The 27182-nt window shown below is 31.8% G+C and overlaps 2 protein-coding genes across 2 annotated transcripts; one reads left to right on the top strand and one right to left on the bottom strand.

Annotated features, from left to right (window-relative positions):
• The first annotated feature begins 1052 nt into the window (after nt 1-1052).
• Nucleotides 1053-20606, top strand: Prom (prominin). Its single transcript, XM_072903417.1, has 17 exons — nt 1053-1206; nt 2573-2944; nt 3393-3448; nt 3674-3849; nt 4409-4596; nt 7529-7624; nt 9824-10026; nt 11238-11373; nt 16239-16409; nt 17250-17349; nt 17913-18107; nt 18599-18821; nt 19419-19718; nt 19826-19984; nt 20108-20238; nt 20316-20357; nt 20479-20606. Exons 1-17 carry the CDS (start codon nt 1191-1193, stop codon nt 20507-20509), a joined length of 2595 nt encoding a protein of 864 aa, XP_072759518.1. The 5' UTR covers nt 1053-1190; the 3' UTR covers nt 20510-20606.
• Nucleotides 20359-26274, bottom strand: LOC140671812 (uncharacterized). The gene is made up of 5 exons (XM_072903419.1): nt 25564-26274; nt 23217-23373; nt 22860-23058; nt 21293-21596; nt 20359-21046 (listed from the first exon to the last, which is right to left on the bottom strand). Exons 1-5 carry the CDS (start codon nt 26267-26269, stop codon nt 20877-20879), a joined length of 1536 nt encoding a protein of 511 aa, XP_072759520.1. The 5' UTR covers nt 26270-26274; the 3' UTR covers nt 20359-20876.
• Between the last annotated feature and the right edge of the window lie 908 nt (nt 26275-27182).

Here is a 27182-nt window from a genome sequence, read left to right as displayed (position 1 = left end):
GCGTTGTCTCGCATACTTATGTTTATAATGGATCTCCTTTTGGCTTCTTTGTATTTTTTAATCTCGCCATTATGGCGTTACATTTGAGAGTCCATTTGGATATGCACTTCTACATTTTAAACTGTTTAGTAAGAGGCCGCTAGGTGACTCATTATATCGAATGTAATCAAGCAATTGTAAGTGACTATAAATAAGATTATTTATTATTTTTGTGTCACTGAGGATGGTCCGAAGAACGATTGAACGTCTGAGCAAAGAATTCAGAAGCTTTCTAGTTATAAAGGACACAAAAATAATTCACGGCATTTTATCATTTTAAGTTTTTAATTGAGAGACTTCATTAATTTTTTGTTATTAAATAACTTGTGTTACAAATTGCCAAAGCAAAAATTTTATCGAGTTAAGTTTTACCAACTTTCGTTTGATAAGATTGATTTTTCATTTCAAACTTTTTGCGAGCAAGATTGTTTCTAACTAGGAACGAAATAAATTGTGCCCAGCAGTGCATTAACATTTCATTAATACATATCATACAAAAATGACGGTTTGCATTAGATGAGAAAGTTTATATGGTCGATGTTGCACAAACTAAGCGAAAATTAATTTTTGTTTGTTACGTTAACCTTATTTTGGAGTGTATTCATTACTAAACATGTTGGTGCCTGAGTCAGCGATTATGCACTTAATTCAATGGAAACTCAAATGTTGCAAAACATTTTTCGATCTATATACGAATACTTGCTCAATATATTACAAAGTGCTGAAAACTTAATCTGGTTTATTTACTCTTTTTGTTTATGATTTTACTTATGCTTTTAAATTTGCTTACATTAACGCATAATTTTAATTATTAATTAATCAAATATAGGTTAAATACAATATATATTGTTATAATTTTTCATTCTTATAACGTATTTTTATTTCTGTATTGTTCTTTGCTAAAATTTGTATGACCTAATTACATCATGCACGTTCTCAATTTCTTAGATTTATCGATATCGTAGTCTCGCCTGTTCAATCCCCATCTCATTCGTTGTCTTCTCAGGGTTCGACACACTTGTGGGATTTCGCAGAAGCCTCTACAAGTACTAGAAATGATAGTCTAGCAGTAGTCGCGAGTTGATAGAGACATATTGTTAGTGTTCATTATCGTATGGAGGAAACGTCGGAAAAGAGCATCCAAACGGAAAATGATTTTGATCCAAGGCATGTAGTATTTTACATCTTATTTATACATATTTCCTCGCTGTCTAAAGATACATTTTAAGACATTATTTTTGATAAATTATTATGCACTTATGTTAATACATTATTATTCTCGAAATCAATTTAATACAAAACATATAAGAAGAAACAACGTTTTATTCTGACGCTGCTTCGACAAGAAGTATCACTGTTTTACACGGAATAAATTGCAGATTTTCCTATTTGTACTTTACAATCTGTAGCTATATTTTTATTTAATTTTTAGTACTATTTTGATGATGTATTTGTCGAGAGTTAAAATTAATTGTTACATAAAAGGTAATCTAATTTGTCGCAAATTAAATAAAAGTATAACGATGAAATTGCTAAATCATTTGCTGACGAGATTTTTTAAACATAACTAATTAATTTTAATGCAACAGTTGAATTATTAAATAAAGATAAGAGTTACATGTTAGAGAGTTTTTAATATATTATTGTATAAATACATAATTTTTTTCAATATCATCGCAACGTCATAATCCTATTTATGACTTAAGAAGGGTATAAAGTTGTACTTGATGTTTGATCTTCAGAGCATTAGTTGGAATTTCAATTTCAGTGCTATTTAAACGTAACTTGAGGCAGTGCAATCTGACTTCAAGCGCGTATCACGGAATAACATTAATAAGGAGGATAGAGGAAAGATCTATGTTCGTTGAGAAACGCGTTTAACATCTTGAATAGATATAATGTCTTACATTCCTTACTTCTTAACAGACAGACTTAAAAATGTCTAATATACATATATTGTATATGTAAGTCTCAATATTATAAAAAAGCTTGCTTTGTATTATTAAACTATTATTAATAATAAATTGTGCTTATATTAATCGCTAGTAACTGACACAGCAAATGTTTTGCAATTAGGCTTCATTAATTATGATGTACGTAAGTGTTATTTTTATTTTGTTTTTGTATTAGTGAAAACGTCATATGTTATTAAAAATGCATCTATAGAACGTACAAATATATAATTTTTTTGTTAAAATTTTATTATCAAATATTAGTTATACGTATGTATTGAATATAATGTGCATTGAGATAATATATATTTTAGCATTACTACAGGTAAGAAAAAGATGGTATTGTATTATAAATATAATTATTATAGAGTTCTAAACTATTACATATGTATAAAAAATTATAAATACTTATAAAGAACTTATAAAATTTCAAATTATATATTAAATAATATCTATTGAAATAATCCTCTTAACAATTTATTAAATTTTAAAACTCAAATTTTTATTATCATCTCGATTCGCGCGCGGAAACAGCAAATCACGATAACATCACGTAAGATCCACTTCTCTAAAACTTATAGCATTCCTTCTGGTCTTCGTTTCTTCGAGGGCGTACACGCTTCAAGAATCAGTCTCAACTGATTTGACCCCAGGTGGTAACAATTGCTCGACCACCGACAGCTTTCTCATTCTTCGTTCATCAAACGAGACGCAGGAAGAGAAACAGGAGAACAGGATGGACATGACGGATACGAGGAACAACTTGAACGTGTCGTATCTCGGAACGTTGACCTCGTCCAGAGACTGGGACGAGAAACCAAAGCTGAAGTTTCCAAAATTTGCCATGGACGAGCGTTACAAGATGACAAGTTTACATCTCGATAAAGGATGGTTCGCCTTCGATTACCTTAGAAGCTTCCTGTCCTTTGTGCAACCTTACGATGTACCGATCGGTAAAGTTATCATAAATGGTTTCTGTGATAAAATTTTAATGATGAGATATAAGCTTTTAAAGGACATACGTATGTTTCGACAGAAATACGTTTTAAATTCGAATAATCATTTTGTGAAATATTTAGTTGTGTTAATAATTCATATTTAATGTAAAAAAAAGCGCTTTGCACGTATCAAACGTGTGTTGCAAAGCACGATTCATGCGTTTGAACGTTTGTTATAGTTTTCACTTTTATGATCGACTAATTTTTATACAATAGATAATTGCAAATTGTAATCGAAGAATATCTTTTCTGTATAAAAAGCGACATTTCAATATTTTTATTCTACCGTTTAATAACTCTCGGTTCGCCAAATAATTTAATAGATTTCCCGATAATATCAAACAATTAGCGCCTTTCTTTCAATTAGTAGAGAGAAAATTATATTCCTTTTCGCTCTTTACAGATTTACTGGCGAATGTTGTGGAAAATCGCATAAGCACCATCAAATTGATTTCAGAGGTAAAGTAAAATCACGCTGAGAGAAATTTAACTACTGGCGAATAATGGAGGAGTTCATTAAAGAAAGTCTTCATTAGAGCATCGTCGCTGCTCTCTCGATATTTTTTCCCTTATTTCGGGAAGGATGAATTTTATGAGATTTGCGCAGTACATAAATTATCGCGATCTAATGTCACACGGATATTACTGTTAAATTTGTCACAACCCTCATTGTAACTTTTACAGTCCATGCACGTGGAAGCAGCTTTTCTGGGCTTAGCAGGCGTGTGCTGCGTACTGGCCTGCATAATTCCTGGCACAGAACTTTGGCTTGCCTGTCGACCAATCAGACAGGATTATAAACCCTCTCAGCATCCTGGTGTTCTCGCATTTCTCCTCGCCGTTCTCGCCTTTATGCTCGGGTAGGATCCATGACGATTCCCTGTTCTTAGACAACGTTCTTGAGAACTTATTACTGTCACTTCCAACCTTACTCGCGTTCCCTGATTCTTCTATCCTTCTTGATTACATTCTGTGAGAATGTAATTTTCGCGAATTTAGAAAGATGATAAAATTCTGGTGATTACATTGACTTTTTACATTAATGTTACATATTTCTTTATTACTTTATGCTTCGTATAAATGTATAATTATTTTTATATTTTATTTTTAATAAAATCATCAGTTAATAGCCAAGGTAGAAAATTAAAATGCAATTCATATGCAGTAACTACACTTTGGTACATAAAGATGTACCAATTATTTCTTATATATATATATACATTTGCATTAGAATGTAACTATATTAATATTAAATGAAGAAGTACAAGAATGACGAGAATAAATGAAGATAGGAAAACGGGAAGGAGGCCTAAGTAGGTATATGTATGTAGCTATTCATCTTGCTATGACGCTGGAAAACCTTTTACCTAGAGCAAGCACTCGCTACGTTATTCATAATCCTTGGTGCGTGGTTCACAGGTCTTGCATGGTGACAATGATAATATGCAACGAGGCGGTGGCGGCTGGGATCAGGAAGTTCCCTATGACGGTAGAGACGGCGTTGCAGGATTTAAAGGACTACCATGCGGATACCACGTCACAGCTACGAAAATGCCTTACAAGAAGCTTGGACGTGGCCAGCGAAGCGATTCTCGCGGATCTGGACAGTGAGTAAAATTTTTTTTTCGCGACATCAAAGACACTGGTCAGGGAAAATTGATTTCGAGCATAAAGAATGCGCTTTACACGTTATTATCATATGCAATGAAAGCAAGGCGCTTAATCTCTTTCAATAAGATTTGCAACACAATTTTATATTTATCAAATGCTCTCCTTTTCTTGTACTATCAATATCCAAATTATTATAATCATGCTTTATCTTAATTGCATTTTCAAACTTTCTATTTTTGTACTCGACGTGTGAAGAGTATTAAAAATAGAAATTAAAAAATAAGAAAGAAAAATTTAAATTATATAGATAATATATGTGGGATTTTCTTATAAATACAAAAATGCTGTGATAAGGAATGAATTAAGCAAAATAAAATCTTTACAAATTATTTGCGTTTTTGAAATTGCATGCTTGTTGCACGTTATTTTCGCGTTCTTTCGCTTTTAATTAAAAAGAAATTCTTTTTTTCCTATTAATAGAGCAAGTAACTACTTGTAACGTGACTGCTAACGGTAATAGAAATACAGCTAACAGCCGATTAACTAATTTCCAGAGGAGGTTAACTGTGGAAAGCGGAGAACCACTTGCGGTTCGAAATGCTGGAATTCTGCACCTTTGATGAAACCTAACAGTTACAAGCAACTCTCCATCCTTGATTCTTGAACGTAGCCATAAAGCTGGCTAACCCTACCACTAAATGCTCACATTTAATGTTAAATTCATCTATCTATACGATTTGTCAGATTTAAACTATTATGTCGCATGCATGAACTTGACCGTAGTCAAAATCGAACGGTTTATGGTCTAAGTTTAACACGATAAGAAACTTGAGCGGCTAATATTGTAAATGACATGTATATAATATATGTCAATATTTAAATGTTATGATTTTTATATCGTTCATGAATTTTAAATATAAATTTAGTTTAATCATACATGCATTATACTATGATAAATTTAAAATTATTTTGTAACTAACATAAAATGAAAATAATACAATAATAACTTTTTTGAAATGTAAAAAAGTAAATATGTATGTAATGAAGGACAATATATATCAGCACTGAAATTTTAATATTTATGTCTCATGCAGTCTGACAAAAGTAAATTTAAAATTATATACAGAATTTAAATTTTCAAAAGCTTTTGTTTGGAATGATTCTTTTTTACTCATTTCATGTATGATATCAGAGCATGTTTAATGTATTCTCTGACAGGTTGTAATATTTTTGGTCATTTTCTCTCTCTCTCTTTCTTTCTCCCTTCCTCCCTCCCTCCTCCCTCTCTCTCTCTCTCTCTCTCTTTCTCTTTCTCTCTAATAGATCGGCTCCTAATATTTTATTATGTAATGTATCATTTCACTTGCACATATGATAAATTCATTTACACCTAATGGTAACAATCCAATTAATTTAATTTGCATCAACGACATTGGAGGAAAAACGAGTATCTGATCAGAGAGCACTTAATTTTGATAGTTAGAATAATTCTGTTTCTCTAAAATATACTATTAGAAAAAATATACAATCTAAAGTTTAAAGCTCATACTTGCAAAATTTTAAAATATAAATATGTTTAACTTTTTTAGACTAGTTATTAATTAACAATAAAATTGTGCAATCTCGAGACATGCTTGGTTATTTAAACAGATAGTTTAAAAGAATTAAGTTTTAATCCGCCTTATAGGTACGTGGATTTAGAACTTAAAAATTAATTATTAGCTTTGGCAGAAATAGAATATTGTACTAAATTTAACTTGCTTCATTAAATTGAAAATAATTTCAAATATTTATAAATCTATGTACCTATATTGCACAGTTACAAAAGCAAATAGTTTAGTTTATATTTTCATCCAAATACATGAATTATCGAGATAAAGCTCCAATGTCTGGCACCATCATCTAATGACGTTTCCCGCAACTAAAGACACATATGCATCTAATGAAAGCTATCGACAGTCTATAATCGTCGCTTAATGGGCCCATTGTCACTTGCACGTTAACAATCTTGAGCAAATTGAGCTCGTTAGTGCAATGCAACTACTGGACACTATGCATGTTTGTCATCACAAAGCTCTTGCTCATACTGTCGACCCGTCTTGATTTCAGATCACGTACCACCCGCCAAGTGGAACGACAACGATACCGGTTTATTGGCAACGTGACTATACGTGTATCGTTTCTTTCGAATTCTATATGAAAGATATATATTATATATATATATATATATATATATATATATAATACGAAATTATTTTTACGACAATTGATATCGTGAATTAAATTCGAGATTACAAAGTATTATCCAATATGTTCTCCGCAACGTTTATATTGATAATATTATTTTTTATATCGAATTTTCTATATCATCTATTTTATCTACAAATTGCTGGACTCTATATTAAAATGCATGCATTTTTAATTTTTAACAGGGAAATTTCGCGCAATATCGTTAAAGATCTACAGTACACTATCAAACCACCTGCACACTGCCTCAAAATACCTATCAGATCGCGATAACTGATGCGGATACAGGGTGGATAAATTATTACTGCCACGCACCGACGTGACGGGATTTACAATGTCGCGTTCATATATGCTACATATATGTTCGTTAGCTCGAGGCGATCACGATCCATTTTTAACGATCCATTTCCCATTTTCACTCTATCACAGCCCTTTATATTTTCATTCTGATATTGTTATGATATCGTATAATAATTTCTCTTCGTAAAACTTTTGAACTGTGATTGGCAGGCAATTCTCCGACGATATATTATCTGAAGTGCTCTAGAATGTAGAAGTGATCTGTGCTTGTGACACAGACTATCGTTTGTATAAGCACATATAATGTTCTCATGTTAATGAAATGTTTATAGAATAAAGATAGACGTATATCTAACAACAATATTTTGCTTGTTTTTACAGATGTCGAGGAATTATTAGGCAAACCTGTTCAGACCGAACTCTCAGCCGAGACTGGACTTGACGTGGCATTGGATGCACTCATTGATTTGACAAATGGTAAATTGTAATTAGATAAATTACTGCATTGCAGCAAATTATTCTATCAAAATCATTCGGTATACAATCCCAAATAATGATGAGATTAACATTTTACGTTTTGGGATTACAATTAAGCAACACAGTAATTCATAATTTATAGATGAACGTACTCTTTTTTTTATTACTAAATTCTAGTGTAAAAAATAGCTTAAGATTTTGTAATTGCAAGTACTATAGCTAGTGGAATTGGATATTTTGGAATATTCCGTGCCAATATTATAGTTTGTTTGTCAGAAGGTGGCAATGCACTCCGGAATGTTTGCATATTCATAACTGTAATATCTACGCGTTGCGCGTACTCATCGTACGTATATTAATTTATGCGTCGAATTACACGTTCCGTATGGAAAAGCGACCACGTCGTTCACTCATCCTTGTCTCGCAAACTACGCGTGGTCATAATAAATCTCACGACTGCCGTGGATTCAATGCATTCTGCGACGCATCATGCGGCAACATTCATTTAACACTAACGATTTAATATTTCGATATAGAATGAGAGTTGTAAAGATTAATAATTTCAATTATGTTAACGCTAAATAAAATTAAATAAATGATTTTTGTCAAAGAAAATAGAAAATATTAGTTTTACTTACTTTGAAAATCAAATACATACCGAAAACTTTCATGTTAATAAACATATATATATATATATATATATTATTGGTTTCGAATATTTGATACTATCTAATTAATTAAACATGTGTAATTAATACATCTATACAAAGTACATACGTAAACGTTACTTTTGGGACCGCAAATTAATTCGACGTCAACGGTGGTTTAGGTTGTTTCTAGCAAGATCATTCGGTCTTCAAGTGAATTTCTCGTCGTTAAGTGACCTTTCCGACCTAGAGAGGACACTTAGTCAGGATACTAAGTTACTAACAGTATACTAACTAAATTAGCGTACTACCACAACTACGGTTCTCTTGCTCTTGCTATCTCCTTTCGAGCAACCCCTTGCATAATCACTACACGTGTATCGTACGTACGCGCTATGTATGCTTTTGTATTATCTACCGGGTGTTTCGAAATATAATTATCCCCTAGCACACTATTTACTTAAAAGAATTATCAATAAAAGTAGCGAGGGTTATATTTCAAAATAAACACATGTCTTTCTATACCGATGCTGAAAATTTATTTTAGTTAATAATTTCTATTTATACAGTTTTTATCTTTCGATTTATTTGAAAGTATAAAGATTATATAACGTTAAGAAAATCTTTAAAAAGTATACACAGATTATTGTAAAGTGAATAAATAACGGGTTACCGATATTGAGCCAACATAAATAAGAAAGTTGTGTGTACCACCGTTTAAAAGTTTTAATTAGAACAGATTTCAACTGCGAGATGAAGTTCTTAAAGACTTTACTGTTTCAATCGTTGCACGGTAACTATTAAATATCATGTCGGTTTTTCAAATGGACTATATATAAAGAATGCTTTATATTACTATAATTTTCTCAACTTTTTTCTAGACACGCTATGTCACAATTATAAATTTGTATCACACTCCGTATAATTCGTCTGAAAACATAGCCATAGGGCTGGAGGGTTCCTCACGAAGGTGTGCGTTTGTAGTAGAATTAATTCAAGTAATGAAAACCTGTTACGGTGGAAAATGTTCGGAGACACGATAGGAGATATCGTTATCGTATATTTCCCATCAGTGTAGACGAAGTCTAATATATTAATAGGCGAGTGGCGTCATCTTATAAATTGCTTCGTTACACCGCGCGTTATTACTTTCAGTTGTCGGTTAATAGTTTGATAATCTATTTGAGTAGACAGTATATTGAAAGTTCGTTCTAAGATTATTAATGCTATCGATCTCGATTATCAAACGGACGAAGATGAATGCTTGTTATTAAATTACGAAAATCTCACATTAACCTTCGTATCTTTCATGATCTATATTCAAAGTTTATCTCTTATTAATAAATGAGCACTGTGTGCTCGACATGTAGCAATACTAATAATGTTTCTCCAGAATTTTGAACAGAAATAGAGGTATAATTTCAGTGGGTTTGATTTCTGTAAACTTGGGTAACTTCTCTATGTCAATTTCTAAAGGTGTTGAGTAACCGAACATAAGAACAGTGAATACAGGATATATACGCCATTAATGATATCGTATCGTATGTTTCAGCGACGCAAGAGTTATCTGCCAGAACTGAATCTTTGCTCAAGGAGGGTGAGAAAGCTCACGAACTCGGATTGGAATTGAGTAGGGAAACGGACGAGATACGACGAGACTTGGAAGGTGCGGTGAGAGCGTGCTCGGGTCCAGATCGTTCTCTTTGTGCTGTCATTGACTCTTCGGGGATTCGCTTGAATCTACGGATAGATCGGGTGAGTAAACTTAAGATTGGCGTTGGTTAGGTCTAATGTGTTCCCAACAAATAAACAATTTGATTTGCGGTGGATTTTTATTACGTTTTTCTACGTAGATATTTTATTCATCTAAAGCAAGATTTGTTTAAATACATACAAATAGGCAAACAATTTAATTGACTATTATAATTGACAGTTATATATATTTATACTAGTTCACATTTGTTTTAATCAGTTATAGAAATGTTTTGTTACCATTATTTTTTAATTAAAATTTCGCTCGACATTTATATTTGTATTTATTTTTGTTTTCATTTCTACTCCCAACATATTTCATTTTTTATTGTATATACTACATTATTTTTGTTATTAATATGTAATTACTAAAAAAATAAAATAAACAGTGGTAATTTTTACTTTTCTTTCAGTTTCTAGGAAACAATTTTAATTTACTCATACTCAAAACACTCATATAAATTTTAAATCACAAACAGTGATTGTTTAAATGGGCAACGTATAAAGATTTACAGGGGAAGAGAGTACTGTAGCGAAAATTTTTCAAAGGCTTCTCTTTTTCGTTAGCTTGAAATCTCACACATTCTCACACACGTACATGCGAATATATAACACTTTAGATTCAAGTGCACCCATTTTTCTCATCGTTAGCGAATGAATGTAAGCACGTTACGCAATAATAGCGGTGTTATTCTTCCACAACTTCCACTTTTTCATCTCATTTATCACGCATTCAATTTTCTCAATTTTTTATGATTTAAATTTACCTTACTACATAAATTAATGGACAGTGCTTACAGAATATATGTACCTCTATATATATATAATTTATTTATTTTTTATATAAAATTTACTTTCTCGCATACATTATGTATATTCAAATACACTGCTATTTCGTAAAACATCACAAATTTACTGTCTCAGCAAATTTGTCAATTTTTGATATAATAATATCAATGCATTTTTTACTCTGATGGAATCATTCTATTCTTATATTGTACAGGTTGGCTCAAAATAAGCAAATCAAATATCAATGATAAAATTAAAAATTTTTATAGCAAAAAGTATTAAGAAAAATTACACATACACACACACACACACACACACATTATTTGTCTCGAGATTTGAAAAGAGATTGAGGTCGACGATCAAAACATTTGCTATTAAAATTTGATTCGCTTATTCTGAAACACTATGTATACTTTTTGCTGCAGCTGTTGAAAGACGATCGTTTGCTACGTCTACGGAGCATCAGTCAGGGAAATTTGACGGAAGCAGGACGCCAAGCTCGCGGAGAATACCTTCACGTACCGCATCACATCGCCCGGACCACATTGGATGCTCGTAACCGTAGGTAGAATATTCACGATTTCATTCCTCCAAATTGATATTATATCGGAAAAAGCTGCGAGATCTGCGTTCTCAATACAGAGCTTTTTTCGATACAAGTCAGCCGATGTAGTCAAACGTACCTCGGAAGGGTCTTACAAATGTGGACCCTGCAAAATTTAGTTGAGCGTATAACTCTTTGGTTCTGAAGAATCAAAATGGGAGAAAGGGAGGGAAGGGAAGAGAGAACGATGTACGCTATATAACGTCGGAAAACTTTCCGGCATTGATGTCATGTATTATGATACGTTATAGCACGTGCGACGACACGTTGAGATCGCGACGACACTTCAGCGTAGAAACTTCGCCAAAGAGCTCGCGCACTCGAAGAAAGCTAAATTAGTGCCTTCAACGCCAGGTTTCTCTAAATGTTATGCAAGATGACGTGAGTTAAGCTGAATAAATGGCTCATGCTGTTCTGTTGGGAAAGTAATAAATGACACGAATAATTGCCATTTCACGACATAACTCGCGAATTTACAAAAACAAAAATGTATGTACATCTTCGCTTTCCTGTCAGATTTCACTCGCAATTTTTTTTATCTACTTTTTACTTTTTTTATCTACGTACTATTTAATTTATTGTGAGATGAATTGTTCTACGATACAAGTTTAGACGCATCTCAATAGTTTTTCAAGCACTCGGTATTAATTGGGTAATGTTTTATCTTAATTATAGATTAATAATAATAAAATTATTAAATTGAATTTGTAATAATGATTATAGAGAGTTGCTCTTAAATTTCCGTCACACAGTTTTTCTATTAATTTCAAAGCTTTGTACGAACAGATGCGTCTGCTCATTCATGGAATAATTTCCATCGCAGAAATTCAGATGGCAATCGGGAAGAACGCAATCTACTGCCACAAACAATAGAAGAGAAAGATAAAAAAAAGAGACCCTTGGTGAACCTTCGCCGCGATTAAACCATAGGAAATACTGATAAATCTAGCTGCATTTTAGCGTTGTACATACAAAATACGTCCCGCATATTTCGACTAATTTAAAGCAAACAAATGAAGGGAAATGTTACGGGAATTTTTAAAGAAATAAGCCTGAGAAAAAGAAGGATGGATTTAAAAAAAATTACTTCAATTCCATAGAAATTTTATATAAAAATATACAGTATGTTTAGTAAAGGTTAATCTGGTTATACGTAGTCATATTCTTTCTCATGAAGACAAACAAACAAGGTCCTTCAAAACATGTTCCTAAAACGCTTTATTAAAAAGTTAATGACTAGCTAAAAATTAAAAGAATGAAAAAACTAAATTTCAATTTTAATGTTAAAAAGTTAGAAAATAAAAAGAATAATGTTAAAAAATTAAAAAAAAAGAAATTCAAAGTTTGTTCAAAATGTTCACCGCTTGAAGTAATGCAATTTTGGATTCTTCTCATCATGAGTTCGTCTCGTGCATTATTAACTTTTTAACAAAGCACTTTAAAAACATGTTTTATTACGAATTTTGTTTTGTCTTGATAAGAAAAATATGTCTACACTCTATGAAGGTCTTCTTATCAAGACTTTGCGAAATACACTAGGTATATTTGTTTTAAGAGTGTGTAACGAGTTCTCGCTATTCCACCGATATCAGCACTTTGTATAACTTGAAAACTTTCACGGAAGAAATAACGGCGAAGAAAGCCGACTCTTAGATCGTAGATGGGAACAAAGAAAAAGTTAAAAATAGATTTCTCATATAGAAAAAATTGTACGATTATATAAAATTTGTTTTGAACGCTGCATACTTTGAAAATCCGACAATTTCAAACTTTCAAAATTTTTTGGGCTCTCTATGTAATATTTCATAGACATTAAATTCGACATAAAGCCAATATCGAGAAAGTAGAAGATGAAATAAAAAAGTGAAGTTTCGAAGAAGATATCCTTTTTGTAGATTCATAACATGCGCATTATCTCCGCTGAGTGTTCTTTCTCCCTCTTTTTCTCTTCATGTTCTCCCTTATCTTTACACTACACTATATCTATATATATCTATATATCATTCAGTCACACAGTGATGTGTTTAAGGCACATTATAACTTTGAAGATAAACAAGATAGGCTAAATTAAATTTTAGCGTGAATAAAATAGGAAAAATACAAATCGATTTTAAAAAGTGCATTTGTTAATAATTAAAATTTTAATATTTAAAATTTTATGAATTGCCAGAAGAGTTAACATAAATGCAACAACTATAATATTTTTTATTTATTTTACATTAACAAAATTTATATTTATGTCTTTAATCTTACTTGTATAACAAAAGACTTTTTTTAAGATTATTTCTTATCTTTGAATTATGTAAGATCACAGTTCTACTTCTGCTAAGCTTTATAAATAATATTTTATTTTTGGTTCAAAGAGTGTTCCAAAACGTTGATATATAGTTTCCAAGAAATATGACGCATATATTAATTCCTAGTATTATGTAGAATGCACATGAATTCAATGTGAAATATTTTGAATATATTCACGCAATGGATTATTTCCAAATGCAGGATTATTTTAAAATCGGGTTTATATTATTAAAATGACTATTAAAATGGAATCTATATTACTGAAATATTCTATGTTTTAAATAATACTTTTTAGAGAGTATCATAATTTTTTAAATAATAAATTAAAGTATATATTAAAGATTAAAGTAAATCCGAATATTTATTTCTATATATGTATTAATTTCTATAAATGTAATATATTTATGTGCATGTATTGCATTTATTTAAAATTATATATAAGTAGAAAAATGTTAACCGAATGAAAAGAAGTTTATGAGATTTTCACATGCACAACTAAATCATTTTATTAAAAAGATTCCATTACACCTCTCTTCTTTCCCTTCTTTCATGCTACTTTTTAGATCGGGTAATTTAACGTAGAACGTCACGTTTCTCAATAGCGTTTTTGCACACCCTTTCTACTCTCTTCCCAGTAGTACTGTATAAACGATATTTCGTCACAGAACGAATACGCGTCAGCATTTCTGCCTCAGAATGTGATGAACTCGAGATCTCGGCAAAGAAGGGAAAGTCAGGGGACTTTATCCTTAATAGACAAACGAAATGCGGTAAATGCTTTGAGCAAACATCTTGGTAGAGATACCACGATCGTGTTATATATCTCCCCTGAGGTACCCGTATAAACTTTCGCGTTGGGATCGATGATTGATGCTGAGCGAGTCGCGCTTTGACGGCCTGTCGTGTCGGGCAATATCACGGACCTATTCTACTTACTGTTTCACTAGATATCGATATGTGTGCTTTGTAACGTTAACAAGATAAGTTTATAAAATAATTCAGGAATACAAATCGTGTCATTATTATGAGCATACAATATTACGTATTATTTATCAATTCGTTTTGCTATTTCTCGTATAGATAATTGAAAATTTAGAATTAAAATATAAGCCGATCTAAAAAAAAAAAAAAACAATTCTACAACTACAAAAACATTAAGATGTTAAATTTAAAAATTTTAAAACAATTTTCAACGGGCATAAAAATATTAAATTAATAATTTTTTCCCTAAATTCTAAATTTTTATATCTTTTTATTTTAATCAATTCATTGATATACAATATTCTAGCTTTAATTACTTTAATAAACGAGTATAACTTTCACAATAAACATTTTTAATTTAATGTAATAGAATACATGCATATAATTTGTTTGCTTCTGCGAATGTTTTCAATTAATATAATACTGATTTACACATGTAGATAAATATTACAATAAGCACATTTATAACATTTATAATTTACAATTTACAAATTATAACATTACAAAACAATTATAACATTACAAAATAATTTACAATTACAATATTATAATTGTAAAATGTTCATGTTGTTGAATAATGAGCATTGCTTTTTTGACTAATTAAACGGAAAAATTTCAAGGAAATTATTAATAAAGAAAATTGAGAATATCCCTCGATGAAACGAAAGATGATGGATGTTATGTCATTGGAATGTCGATGAACCGAAGCGACGCGAGCGTGTACTCTTGTCGACTTCTCTTAACTCGCCATCGACCAATAATGTTTGTCGCCCGTCGCCATCCGGTAGACAGATCCGATAGGGAGATGACGGCGGGGATCTAATGCGAAATCCATATCACATTAATATTACTCTGTGAAAAAAAAGTCGCAAAAAATTTGTAAAGATTCGACCCATTGCCGAGATGATAAAGTCGAACCAGTTCAACATCTGTCGATCGGAGATTGCTGCCAGTTTTAACGTTTCTGCACGTTCGCGAAGAAAGCTGAATTGATACGAGAAAAGTTTGCTGTTAAAGTATTCTGTCTGTTAGCGTTATATAAATCAACTTTCCTACAAGATTCCATGAGTTAACGATATTCAGTACAATTATTAGAAAAAATGAAACACTATAATTATGTTTTTCTACGTATTACATTTATTTGTCTTTTAACTGATATAAATAAAATTATTATGCAAAAAACTATTTGTCAGAACAGTGTAATATAATCTTATCATTTGAATTAGAATTTTTTTATTGGAGTATCTTGAGAATATTAATGCAATAATCATATTATTTATTATTGTCATAAATATATTAAAGTTTATATGTACATATAAATATAAAAATATATATATATACATTTTGTATCAAAATATTAATTGAACTCAACAATTAAAAATTATGAGTTGAATTCGGAAAACAGTTAAAAGAGTATATTTTTAGTGTATATTAAGTGTGTATTTTTTTATAACTATTTTTCTCTGTCCAAATAACCATGATCAACATTAAATAGCGAAAAATTGAGATGACAAGAACGTAGAAAAATTCTATATTGCCGTAGAGATTCGGCGCGAGATCAATGCAGCACGTGCCAGGATTGTCGATCAAACGCGCAATGTAGAGACGAATAGTTTCAAACTCTCAAAGCAGCTGGATTCTGTGAAAAGCATTGCGGATTACGCTATTCCTCGTGTCATCGCTTTCGAGCATATCAGGTGGATCGTTGGTATAGGTACGTAGAATTTTTCAAGATTACATTGAATATTTTTCCGTTATTCACCGCGTTGGCTCTGGTATTTGAAAAACGATCACGAAGATCATGGAAAGCATTTGCATGTCAGTGAAGGATTTAAGAAGATAATTCTGTTATATAAGAGTTAGACACATTCCTCTGTATGCATTTCTTCAATATACATTAAAATAATATTTTTAAGAATGTTTGAGAAAAGATTTAATATTTCTTACATTTTCTTAATAACGAAAATGTATAAATACATACAATTTATTAAAATCAAAATTTAAATAAGATTTAACGATACTTATTTGAATTATTTATTTAATAACATATATATATATATATATATTTGAATAAAAAATAAAAGTAAAAAAAAACACCTGTGCACGATAAATTAAATATATATTTTAAATTTATTATAGAGAGAAATGTATGTAGCGGAAAACATTAATACGTTTTTTTATTGTATAGCAAAAATGTCATTGTTAAAGCAGTGATTTTCGTGTGTGAGTATTTCAAACCTCTGCTAAAGCCCACACCAGAGATGTAATACCTCGCGTAACAGGCATTAATAAAGCATTTATTACTGAATGGATAATTTACTGAATAGATAATAAAATTGTTGAGTTGCTGATTATTATTGATTTTTTTACAATTAATGAGATTTCAATGTTTGCTATACTTAAATTAAAATTGTTGCAATTGGTCGTAATACATGATTTTTCATTCCATTTAATAATACAACATATCAACATATATTATGCTTCTCTTACAATCAAAAGCAAATGACTTTGCGGAAAATAATGCATATTTTCGGTTTGTTTATGAAATGTGCAGTTAGTACTCTATGTATTCTGCTGGTCTTTTCATTACTAATTGGGGCTTTGTGCTGTCGCTGGAGATCATCCGAAAGTAAAGTACGCCCAACTCTCTTATGGTAAGCATTATACATACATATATAATAATATTATATATAATAATATTATATATATAATAATATTATATTCTATTTTCTTTTTTATTGTTGTAAAGTATTACATTGAACGAGAATTTTTGCTTTTTGTAATAAGTTGTGGTATAGTGAAACAATTCAGGGATTATTATTTGTTTAATTATTTAATTTATTCTATTAAATCAAGTTTACATGTATTACATGTTTATATTAAATATTAAAAAATATCCTTTTAAAAAACGCATTTGTACATATGCACATATACATATAATATTACATAGGGAGTCGAAATTTATTGAAATAATGTACTGTTGAAAAAATACAAAACAGCTACAAATATATAACTGAAATAAATAATATTTATGACTCGAAATATCTTATGCAATAGACATTTATTAATATTGCAGAATTAACAATATTACAACGTATATAAATTTATATTTATATTGTAGATTATTATTTAATCTGATAGCAAACAACTTAATCGAAGTAATTCTGTAGATTTAATAAAACAGATCGTCAAGCCAAGTTTGTTGATCGAATTTCAGTGGTGTGATTACGAGTTGTTTTGTCTCGATTACACTTTGGGCAGTAATCATTGTCGCTCTGGGCATCGCTAGCCACACGGAAATGTTGATGTGTCGACCGCTCTATGATCCTGACTATCATATTATAGAAGCCGTACTGGAAACCCGAGCGTTTTTAGGAAGAAGGCTTGCAGTATCCCTCAAGGAGCTCTTTGAGTAAGCTATGTTACTATAATCAAGCTAATCAAGCTTTATGCAGATATTATATCTCAAAAGAAGTAGGTTAAACTAAAAATTGCAGATCATGCATATATAATTATGTTACGAGTTAAAAGAAATAAGATATTTTTAAATATAACAAAAGGAGCAAAATATTTTTATTTAAGAGAAAATATGTTTAAATTAATATTGTAATTTAATCATAATTTAATTGTAAAAATTAAATAAACTTTTTATATTTTATATTTTTATTATCAAAGAAAAATAAAGTAAATGACATTTTAATAATAATATATCATTGTCTCACAGACACATTCAATATAAATATAGCTATGTTATTTAATGAGACATAGTCAATATGTACATTATATCTTTTATTTATATTTTTTTATTAGATATACCTCTCTCACAAATTGTGAGTGAGGGACAAACATAGCGAGCGGAGTTTGTACAGTGTTACACTTTTCAGCGGTAATATTTATTTCTAGAAAATGTCGAAACAACGAGGCAGTTTATCCCGCCTTCGGGCTGGAAAATATGATGAAACTGGAACATTTGACTGCACATTGGACATGGCTAGGCTTGTCTAGGGCAATTTCAAGCATCAAAGTTGATTTAAAGGGTCTGCGAATATTAACGCCGGATTTGCGACAAAGCCTTCAGGATTTTTTATACGCTTGTGGCTTGAATCTCACGGCGCACAGAATAATGGTACTTGCATTTATTTACAAGAATTTCACGTTACTCATATTTTTCTAGCTTTTTATTTTCATACTTTCTCAAGTGAAAGCAAGATATGTGGTTTTTGTGTAAAAATAAAAGTGGAAGTTTTTTAGACTTTATTAATTTTATTAAAGCTCGAGTTTACTTATCATAGCTTTGAAGAATTTTTTTGAAGGAAAAATTCACTAACATATTAAAGAAAAGTAACAACCTGTATAACTACGTAATACTAGACGGCTAGTATGATAAACGACACGCATTTCATAGCGAGTTGTTCCCATGATTACGCTTCAATGCCGCTACTAATTAAAATCTATTTAGTTGCGTGTATAGCTACGTCAATTCATCAAGTACACAATGCATACACGCATATATCTATTTTAATATCTTCATTTTGCATGTATATACGTCATTCAAATATGATTAACAAATGCTGTCTTTCATAGTTTATAATAATACATGTATCGTATATTAATTAATTACAATTAATTGACAAAATTTAAATTAAAAACAACTCTCTATAAATATCATTTTTAATATCAATATAAATTATTTATTAATATTATAATTTTTGTTCTCTTGCAGATTCAAGGACCAATTCTGAATAAAGATTTGACTACAATGTCCGATCAATTAGACAATATATCCCGTCAGCTGCAGGATCGAAGTATTGCTAGGGAACTGCAAAGCATTGGGATAACAATGCGCGATTTGACATTAAGACGGGTAAGGCCGCTAATGAAATTCCAGGACGATTTGATATATCGTCTCGCAGTTTTGGAATTGAAGGTGCAACCTCTTTGGCGCCAGGTCAATCAATCGATCTCTCATTTGAGAACTATACAATATTACATAGACCATCAGGGAGAGAAGATAGCTCAATTGGTGAGCAAAAAAATTCTCCTAGATTATTAAGTTATTGCTATTTCCTATCCATAAAATAGAAAATGTTTAAGTTAAATTATATTAAAATACACCGTTTATATTTGCAGAAAACAAAGTCGTACGTGGACCGAATGATGAATTATCTAGATCAATGGCGGATGCACGTTCTGTCGGAAATGGATACGGGAGTATCTAAATGTCGACCTTTATGGGACGTTTTAGAGGGAATGAAACACTTATTGTGTGGTCACATCTTAAGTCCTTTTGTACGTACAATTAAAACTGTTAATTATTTTAATATCTAACAATAAATGATAATTAGTTAATAAAATTTATGATAAAATATTAAGTGCATGTTTAACAAAACTTTTTATATGATTAATATTTAGAACGGTTTCTGGTTCGCTACATTTATATGTGTAGTCGTTATGATTGCCAGCACACCAATAGCTCATATTTTATCACTATTATACAAGAAACCATCTCACTTCATGAAGGATGTTATCCTACCAACAAGAGCGTTAGTATATCTTATTATAAATTTTATTCAATTTTAGATGATTTAAATAAAAATAAAAATATATTTTTTTTTGTTAGGGAAAGTCTTGATACGAATGATGAAACGTGGCAAACGCCAAAGTAAGTATACTTATAGATACATTTAATATATTTTGATATTTTATATTTATAAAAGCATATATAAAGCCTGTATAAATTATTGATCTTGAATCCTATTTATAGCTGAAATTATATTTTACAGTCCACCACCGCTGCCGCAAAGCGATTGGTAACAATGACAAAAAACGAGACCTCATGTTGTAAGCAGGTTCGGAAAGATATTAATATAAATGGCATCAGAGTTGGCAAGAATATAGCAAGAACATTGAAGAAGCTTAAAGTATAAATCGTACAAAATAAATCTTTTGCTTGTGTTTGGTTTATCGTAAGCAAATTTCTTTACAAAAAAACTTGACTGCCATTTATTTTGATGAAATCTATTCAATCTTAGAATTGTGTGAAAATTTCTGTATATGTCTGTTTGTTAAAAAGAAATATACATACTTTCTGAATACCAGAATAGGTTTTTCTTATTATATTATATTCCTGCGCAATTATATAAAAAATTATCTCACACAAAATACATAAAAGCGTGATATATCATGACATGGACACGAATGAAGTCGCGCTTGCTTCTCCTATGGAATTGTTAGCAATGCAATGATATACTCCAATATGTTCTTTGTTTAGCCGACTCAATTGCATCCAAGATGTTCGCATAAGCGGCTCTGGACCGTCGCTCGTATGTACCGTCGCCTCATGTTCCTCTCCTGTGAATAAAATTGTTATTTACCAAACTCTATGATATATCACATTATTATAATTTGCAAAACGCATAAATATTAAGAAACACTGTTTTATTATTAAAATGTTAAATCAGTTTTTTAACATCATTTTTCTAGTCATACTTTTCTTACATTTTTTGTTCCAAAACGATCATATTTATTGATATTTATTAGAGCGCAAAAATTCACAAAACATTTTATCTCAATACTTGATACATTGTGTTACTTTACCAGGCAGTTTCAATATTCTTCTCCCGTCAGCTGAGTGAAATTCCCAAAAGATATCCGGCACTGGAAATCCCTTTGCCTCGCAATTTAATGCGACACGTTGACCGAAGGGCGAGGCAATGTCTTTCAAAGTTGACAGAATCCAAGGTCTGCTCTCACAAGGACCGAGGTGTTGCAACCTCAAGGAAGATGAGTTTCTGAGTTTCATCGCCTCTTCGTGCAGAGCGCATGGCGTCGTGTAAGTTTCGTTATTGCTACCGCACGCCGGGCTTTGTTCCATACAGACGCAGGTTGCTTCTGGAACATCCTACAAAAATTTAATCCTATTTATTAATTAAATTACACGACTCTTCCCTCTCCCCCCCCCCTCTGTACCGTATTACTCGAAGTCCTTGTTATAGCTTTTTTCATATTTTGATACTATTATTTTCGCTTCATAAACGTAATGACTATCATCGGATATATTCCGAGGCAAAATAATTCTCTCCTTCTCTACTTTAGAGAAGTTAAATCGTTTGAAGTTGGTAATGTGGTACTTTGTGAGCCAGCACGTCTTCGCTATATCCTAAATGTCTTTACGGAACTTGGCACAGACGTAACGCTTATAACGTTAATAATCATCGTAGATAGTTATTGTTAGTTTGCTCAATTATGAATAATTAGTGATCGTTTAAATAATTAAATTTAGAAAATTAGTCTACTTGATAGTTAAGCTAAAATGAATAGTATTTATGTAATCGACAGGAAATTTTGATTCAACTATTTAAATACGGCTCAATCTTAAGGATATATAGCAAAGTATTATTCTTATTCATCCCGCATCTCTATCATAAACGGCTTGCCTGATTGTTTGATTGCATGACGTGTATGCGCATATATTCTCACAATGCAATTACGACCCACGATGCACGACAAGATGAAATTAGATGCGAAAAGGCCAACAGAGCGGGTCAGCGACCGTAAGTCACTGGCTATGATCTTAAAGCTGCGATAGATCTGATTGATAACGTAGCTCAGTAGGTGGATAATGTGTACGGGTTTGCCTTAGATATTACACTGATGTCATTCTGCGCAATAACGCATAATTCCTATTTTTGTGTTAAACTAACCCAGAAAACGAGATATCTCAATGCTAAACTCGTTATAATTGAGAAATCTAGAACATGATCTCTTGAACCAAATTGAGAAAATGAATTTATCACTTAATGAAGGTGACAAATATCACACATAACAGTAACACGCGATTCACATATTCGATCTTTAAAAGAATCGGCTGTTACTTGTGGATTATATTAAAAAATATATAAATTACACATATGTAAAATTTAATTTAAAAAAATATATGTATAGTAAGTAATATTTTTAATATATATATATATAACATGAAGAAATTAGAGATATTCCAAAAATCTGTAACGTCAACATACATAAGATTAAACAGAATAATTTTTGAACATGTCAGATTTCGATTCTCAAGCATTAAATATTGAAGTGAAATTTATTGTATGTTTGAAGTTAATCATTGTCTCTTTCAGTCTCTTTTTCTTATGGAAATGAACTACATGCGTACCTCTTCTTGTAAGTCAGATCGCAACTCGCACAGATAATTTCTTGCACAGTATCCATAGTTACGGTTCTTTGGAGACAGAAGAGGGATGCTCGAATTCCAGCATGGTTCGCCAAGAAAACGGGCGCACAAACCGTCTGGGCAGCATCCGCAAGGATCAGGTACCGATCCCAACAAACATTTTCCAGGGTTTTCTGGACACCTATTTAAAACAAAATTAAGATATATAAAAAAATGTTATCTTAATAATGTTAATCTTAATATTAAACCCTTCTCTATTTCTAAACTATAATTACTATGCAATCCGATGTAATATTCGATCATATTTAGTTTTAATTATGTAAACTCTTGTATTTATACCTGTAATATCCGCACTCAATGCAACCCAGTGGTTGCTCTTTCTCAGTAACGCTCTTATTTTCAATGGTTTCAGCGGAAGTGACTTGTTGGAATGTCACGCAGAACACCAACGCTGACAAAAACACAAGCGGAAACGCTCTCCGGCGCGTCATTTCGCCTACTGACAGAAAGCGCGAGTGTCATTCGCCATGTCACTCCCGCTGTGAAGAGGGAGGTTGAGGCGTATGCTCACTGCGTATATTATAAAAATTCTCTCAACAGAGATAATCACCATGCTTGCGCGATATTAACATCATGTATATTTTTTAACTTATAAAAATCAACTGTAAATACTCTATGTAAATAACATAAAATAAAATATTATTTCTGCATACACTTTAATGGGCGCGTTCGGAGAGACACTATATAGCTCTACCAGTGTCGTTCTATTTTTGTTACTCATTAAAAGTTGAACAAAGATAGAACGACGTTGGCAGGGCTATATAGTGTCTCCCCGAACGCGCTCAATATATATACATATTTGTTAACGAATTCTTTATTTTTCGTAAGTATAGAAATTTTATATTTGAAATACATAATTTACAGACTGTGTTTATTAAGTTAATATTATTTGCGAAATTGTATATTTTAATAAATTTAAACATGTTTATTTTATTTTATTTTATTATAGTTACAAGCTCAAATATTTCCAACAGATTCTCTTGCGCAATAAGTAACGATGATAAAAGACTGAACCGGAGGACCAGGTGACAGCTATAAGGATCAGTAGAGCGAAGGATATTAATGCCAACGGGCTCGGCACGAGAGTTGAGTAACCGATGTCACCGAAATTAGAAAACACATTGCAGTATGCACTCTTTTCTTTCCCTTCATGTGTTTGCGCGTGTGCACTTGATGTTCCCTCCGATGTACAGCTGACACCTACCAGACGCACCACGTGTCACATTGGTCCTTTAGTCACACACAACATAAAGATACGAATAATGTCAATTAGTCTCTAACGCAATAATCGAACTGATAGAACTGAATATTCTTATTGTTAGTTTAAATATTTCTAAATCATCAAAATTTAGAAACATAAAATTTAATTTTTTTTCTGTGCATCTGACGCGTATAAGATTTTAAAATTTATAAAATTAAAAGTATATAATTTTAAATATAATATCTCTCTCTAATGCCACTCTGTAAAATATATTAAAAAAAGCTGTAAATTAATTAAAAATATTATTATTTATAATTTTAAATTGTAATATATTATAATTTTTAATTATAAAGTATTATAATTTATGTTTATTATATATAATTATACACAAAAAATTTACTTTTTAAATGAAAGATCTCTTTAAAAGAAGAGATTATCAAAATGTAAGTTTATCTATTTTTAATTACTTTTTTAATTGTTTAGATTTATTTAAAATGAAAGCTAATTCTGTTCTCGTCAATTGTAGAACTTTTACAGATATTCTCCTAATTCTATCATTTCTAATTATTATAAAAAGTAACAGAAGAAGATGTTTTGATTTACAAAATAACAAACTGATAGTAGCTCTGATCTAAAAATAAGCAAAACAGATATTAAACAATCGTAAGAAACGATATTTTTTTTAACACGTTCCATTACATTATTTTCTTGAAATAAATTGCTAGAATTTATTGTGTCTTCTTTCAAGGATTTACCATCCCTGCGTCGTCTGTCGATTCCGCATGTTGGTGTTATCGAAGTGTTCACTGAAACCACCAACGACCCGACATGTGTCCGCGGAACATCGCGAAAAGCAACGGCTTACCGAGACAATAATTTATTACAGGTCGATAAATTCTACGTTTTACCCGAGTAGGTGATTTCACGTGATTCAAGAATCTGGCGAGCACAGAATTCCCAGAGATGTTTTTACCAACGGGCAAATGTTCCCCACGAAATGTAACAATCAACTTTTGCCCTGTTATCGGAACAAAGTAAGATGGGCGAAATAGATGCTACGAATTCTTCGAAGATTTTTCGATCGTATCTCTTTCTTTGTTGCATTTTCAAATTTACCTTTTTCTTCCGGCATATCGAGCAAATCCGGATCGACAGACTTCGAAGGCTTTGTGATTTCCGACGAATTAATAAGCATATTTGACGTGAAATTCTTTAATTCAGATCTCTTGTCCAGTGTTAAATCGCAACTTTCAAAGTGCTCAAATCCATTTTCAGATTCAGTGCGATCTGCAGCGCAGCAACAATCGCACGGATCGTCACAGTCTTTTATATCGTATTTTTCCCCTTCCTCAATGTCATTTCCCTCGTCATAAATGCTATTTTCCGAGTTTCTATCACCAGTTATGCAACCATGCAAAGACTGACCTGCTCCTGTACAGGGTGAAGAGGGTCGGCTGCTCCGCTGAGTGCAGAAAGTTATTTTTTTACGAGGCGTGGGGGGATGAGAAGACGAAGCGGCTGAAGCCGGTCGACAAGGTGGATACGACGTAGGCAAGCGAGGGCAACAAGAATTCTTCGGTGGAATTGGTCCCCGGCACTTGGTGGACGTGCATGGATGGCAGACTGGCGGTAGACACGACTGACATCGCGCGCAATGACATTTGGGAGCTGGTGGTAATCGAGAGAGGGGACAGCAGAGACGCGCGTTGGGACACTTGACCGTCGTTTTCGGGAACCTTCGCTCGCTGGGTGGACACGCACATTCTGGACTGGAAGTACAGTCACAGGAACACTCGCGAGCAACGCGTACATCTACCTGGGCCGGCAGCGGACAATTGCAGCCACGTGACATCGGTTGACATAGGCAATAATTCGTGTTACACTGACAGCAATTGCGCTTCTTCCAAATGGATTTCAAAGCGGTAGGCGAAGTGCAGGATTGACAGTCGTTTGCCTGTCGCGACGAAACTTGAGAATGTCTGCATTGCGAAGGACAGCAGGACGAGGTGGTGGACGAGCAGTCTGCGTTAGAACAACAGCAGGTCGATGGATAAATACAGCTTGGACAACCACCGCCCGCTTCCCGTTTCAAGGGTCGTTCAGGCGACGACGATTTATTTATCGATGTCATTTCCGATTTGCTTGCTCCACCCGCTAAACGACGGCTCTCACAGCATTTCTGTCGAAAGTAGAAAAATCTGACGACAGTTACAAAATATAGGACACCTTTATCCTTCAGAGCATTTTTCCTGAGATTTCATCGCTTAAAATATTATTCGTTTATAGAAATCGTAATGTGATGTAATAGCAACCTTTATTGTGGAAAAAATAAGTATAAGAACCGTGAATAAAAATTATAACAGTTAAGTTTTAATCATATTTTAGATGTTTAAACATTTCAATTACTGAGCCATTAAAGTCTGTATACAAATTAGTTTAGTCAACTTTACGGATTTTACCGAATAATTAAGAAACTTTGAACGCTAGCTTACTTTCAACTATACGATGCTAATTTACATAAATTGAGTGCACAAACTAATCGTGCCTGAATTCTTGCAATCTTCCTATCAAACTTAATTAAAACGCAGCAAACGTCAGAAACATTAAGTGCATCTTATATATAATATATTCATTCTATATTAATCATATTGCTCCTTAGTTCATTCTACGCACCTTGCATACATTCGAATTCAGATAGATTTATATCTTTTAAAATAATTTTGCTTAGATACACATATTTGTTTCTTCTTTTTATATAAATACTTTTTGAAAAACAATATATAAAGGTAATAAAGTCAAGAAAGAAATGTCAAGATTAATACTTAAAAAGAGCAAAAATATTCAAAAAATGGAGTAAATTGAACAATTTTAAATTCAATTGCACAGGATTAAGAAAATCCGTTGTTTTCTTGGTTCTGGAATTTAATTTCATCTCTCTTCAAAAAGTAAATACATATAAATTTACTACCTTAGAGGAATCTCAAGCGCTTTCTATTCTTGGCAAGGAATCTGCTTCAGTGTACCTGACAGACTGACGCAGTTAA

This window comes from Anoplolepis gracilipes, chromosome 12, assembly GCF_047496725.1.
Source record: "Anoplolepis gracilipes chromosome 12, ASM4749672v1, whole genome shotgun sequence".
Lineage (NCBI taxonomy): Eukaryota > Metazoa > Arthropoda > Insecta > Hymenoptera > Formicidae > Anoplolepis > Anoplolepis gracilipes.
Note: the sequence above shows the minus strand (reverse complement) of the source record. Positions and strands in the feature narration are given on the sequence as shown.